Source organism: Brassica oleracea, chromosome C8 (assembly GCF_000695525.1).
Source record: "Brassica oleracea var. oleracea cultivar TO1000 chromosome C8, BOL, whole genome shotgun sequence".
Taxonomy (NCBI): Eukaryota; Viridiplantae; Streptophyta; class Magnoliopsida; order Brassicales; family Brassicaceae; genus Brassica; species Brassica oleracea.
In genome coordinates, this window is record NC_027755.1 from 343,448 (window position 1) to 346,454 (window position 3,007).

Sequence of the window (3,007 nt, forward strand, 5' to 3'; positions counted from 1 at the left end):
GAGTAAAAAAATACCTAAACATTCGATCACACACTAGAAATACATAGTCGATGAGAACCAACTTGAAAAATGTTTCAGACGACAATTTTAGAAAAACTTGATTTTGTCATTTGGCCATGCCACAACCGAACCCATTGCATCAGATATGTATTCAATCTCTGAATTTGGCCTCCAGACTTTTGCATCACCGATCTTAGCCACATCAATCCACACCTTACTTGCATTTGGACCTAGGGGTACAAAGTGTCACAACTCATTCGGATCCGTTGAAGCTACCCTTCCTTCAGCTACCTTACGTCCAGAGTTGTTGCAATCCAAGAGAGTGCACTTCTGCTTCGGACTTCTGGTCGAACTAGTGCTGCCTGGACTCTACAACTCAAACAAGATGACAGAAGCAAGTTCCAACATCAATCAAGGACGCAACATCAATCATCAGGCAAATAAAAAAATTTAACTTCATGTCAATTACATACCACTGCTTTTTTCTTGGCTGGCTTCGAAGGTGATGCTATTTTCTTCCCTGCACATTTAGTTGGTGTTACTTCTGTAGCAGGTGTAGGCATGACTTCAACCTTTAGGACTGGCCATGCTATTTTCTCGCTAAGTGCATCACCAATCAAGAACATATCAGCGGTTGGCCTCCACAAATATGCTTGATCATTGAACACCTTCACTACTTCGACACTAACAGCATTGGGACCCAGAGGTATGTTGTTAACCATGTCTTTGGATTTTGAAGAGCACACGAGACCTTCAGCAATGACCTCGTCCTCATCATTGGTCCAATCATATATCTTGCATCTTCGATATTCACCTTCCTTGCTTTGCTAAAACAAGATTTGAAATTAGAAATTTTAGTAATGATTAGAGATGACTCAATTGTTGTAAGAAGAAAACAAGATTTGAAAATTTACCATAGATAAATCTTCAGAACAGTTTGGATCCTTATCCAAAATCACTTTATCCATTGGCCAAGATATCTTGTATCCCACAGCTTCATCAAGAGTTAACACATCCGTAGTAGGCCTTCAGAGTGAAGCTGATGCGCTTAGTGCATACTTAACTACGATAGCCACTGCATTAGGACCAATTGGTATACGACCAATTTTGTACTTCGGTTCAGCAGAGCAGAATTCTCCTTCACCAACAACAACATCCTCTGATTCAATCCAATCCAGTATTTGTACTCTGACTCCTTCTTTGAATCCACCACTACTCTCAGATGTTTCAGCATCAACATTACTTTTCTGAGAAAAGGCAACGGAAATCGTAAATGTCTTAAAACTAATTGACCAAAGGTAATGAAAAGGATTACCTTCTTCTCAGCTAATTCTCGCACCATCCCCTTTAACTCTTCAATCTCACTTTTCATTTCTGCAATCTTAGCGTCTCTAAATTGCAGATATGCTAGCTTATTAGCTGTAATCCCTCTACCAAAGCCCCTTACTCGTCCAGGTTTGTCTTTTCCCAAAACCTTGCTCACAGCATCTTCCCTTATGTTATCAGCAGCTGATGTGGAGTCCATCCGACTGTCAAGTGACTGTATTTGTTCCTGATACAATCATTTAAACACAAAATCATTCATTGCCATAGTCTATTAACTATACACAATATACAACTTCCATAATGCTTACAATAGTCTCAGCAAACTGGGGCTTCACAGGTCTGCCATCAGCATGAGTGTGTCCCGCAATCCAAACCTTGGATCTACTCACCTTACTTGGGTCTTTACTCTTTTTTTCTTTCTATATGAAAACAAACATATCTCACTACCATTTTAATCTAACAAGCTGATCTACAATATGTAGATGTTTGACTACTCTTTTACCATATCATCAGCTAAACGAAGCATTCCTTTGCGGCTGGTGGTGTGAGGAATCTGATTTCTTCTCATCGCTCTGTACTTGTTACTCGTTTCCTACAATATAAATATGACATTGATTATATCCATCAGACATGACCTTTAAGGATGAAACTTACTTAGTTGTAGATAACTCACTGTGAAAGATTTGGTAGTCTTACTCTTAACCCAAGTGTTCCACAGTTGAAGGGATGGGATGTTGCTCGGTTTTAAAGCTATTCTCTCAGCTGCAGTCTTCGCCACACGTACTTGTGACACCAGCCTCGACTTCCCAGCCCTCCACACATTTCCCATTTGCTTGAAAATAACAGCTTTCTGCCACTCTTCTTGCAAGTTAAACCTCCCCTGCATCACAATAATCAAGTTAAACATGTTTATAATTTCATCTTGCGGTTAAACAAAACATACTAATATATATACAAACCTGAATTTCTTCCCACATTGTTGCTTTAGTCGCTGCATCAAGTTTTCTCCAATCGGCAAGTGTAACCGGAACATGTTCCCTCACAAGAGGACCAAGAAACGACGATAGGGTTACTGAACCAGGTCCAACATGCTCACCAATGTCATTGAATGTGACCATAATCTTATCATTGGGATTTTCAGCCACTCTACGCAACTTTGTAGGTCCTCTTTTATTTCTTTTTTGAATTTCCTCCTCTGCTAGCTCAACTCCTTCAGTACTAGGAATCTCATCATCTTGCGCAGTGCCATCTTCTTCCATATCGCGAGCTTCTTCTTCGCAAGCTTCCTCTTCGTTCCCTTTCTCATTAAGAACTCCATCATCTTCCATATTGGCCGGTTCTTCTTCATTCTCTTTCCCATTGAGATCTCCATCTTCTTCATTCTCTTTCCCATTGAGATCTCCATCTTCTTCATTCTCTTTCCCATTGAGATCTCCATCTTCTTCATTCTCTTTCCCATTGAGATCTCCATCTTCTTCATTCTCTTTCCCATTGAGATCTCCATCTTCTTCATTCTCTTTCCCATTGAGATCTCCATCTTCTTCATTCTCTTTCCCATTGAGATCTCCATCTTCTTCATTCTCTTTCCCATTGAGATCTCCATCTTCTTCATTCTCTTTCCCATTGACATCGCCATCTTCTTCATCCTCTTTCCCATTGACATCCTCTTCATCGTCTTTAT

At 40.1% G+C, this 3,007-nt stretch overlaps 2 protein-coding genes and 1 long non-coding RNA gene across 3 annotated transcripts; all 3 read right to left on the minus strand.

Moving 5' to 3' along the window:
- Nucleotides 1-246: 246 nt before the first annotated feature.
- LOC106308352 lies at nucleotides 247-1,020 on the minus strand. Its single transcript, XM_013745512.1, has 3 exons — nucleotides 915-1,020; nucleotides 474-827; nucleotides 247-369 (listed from the first exon to the last, which is right to left on the minus strand). The coding sequence occupies exons 1-3, from the start codon at nucleotides 966-968 to the stop codon at nucleotides 247-249; spliced, it is 531 nt and encodes a 176-aa protein (XP_013600966.1). The 5' UTR covers nucleotides 969-1,020.
- An 8-nt stretch (nucleotides 1,021-1,028) lies between these two features.
- Nucleotides 1,029-1,734, minus strand: LOC106308353. The gene is made up of 3 exons (XM_013745513.1): nucleotides 1,635-1,734; nucleotides 1,316-1,552; nucleotides 1,029-1,247 (listed from the first exon to the last, which is right to left on the minus strand). The coding sequence occupies exons 2-3, from the start codon at nucleotides 1,523-1,525 to the stop codon at nucleotides 1,029-1,031; spliced, it is 429 nt and encodes a 142-aa protein (XP_013600967.1). The 5' UTR covers nucleotides 1,526-1,552; nucleotides 1,635-1,734.
- Nucleotides 1,735-1,828: 94 nt separating this feature from the next.
- LOC106311104 lies at nucleotides 1,829-2,147 on the minus strand. The gene is made up of 2 exons (XR_001263922.1): nucleotides 2,000-2,147; nucleotides 1,829-1,918 (listed from the first exon to the last, which is right to left on the minus strand). It is a non-coding gene; the product is annotated as an uncharacterized LOC106311104 (long non-coding RNA).
- Nucleotides 2,148-3,007: the final 860 nt, after the last annotated feature.

Excerpts from the sequence above, each read along its gene's own strand:
- LOC106308352 (XM_013745512.1), bottom strand. The coding sequence starts at position 968 with ATGGATAAAGTGATTTTGGATAAGGATCCAAACTGTTCTGAAGATTTA. Across the intron at positions 828-914 it reads GTTCTGAAGATTTATCTATG|CAAAGCAAGGAAGGTGAATA; the intron begins GTAAATTTTCAA and ends ATCTTGTTTTAG. Across the intron at positions 370-473 it reads CAGCCAAGAAAAAAGCAGTG|AGTCCAGGCAGCACTAGTTC; the intron begins GTATGTAATTGA and ends TTTGAGTTGTAG.
- LOC106308353 (XM_013745513.1), bottom strand. The coding sequence starts at position 1,525 with ATGGACTCCACATCAGCTGCTGATAACATAAGGGAAGATGCTGTGAGC. Across the intron at positions 1,248-1,315 it reads GAGAATTAGCTGAGAAGAAG|AAAAGTAATGTTGATGCTGA; the intron begins GTAATCCTTTTC and ends GCCTTTTCTCAG.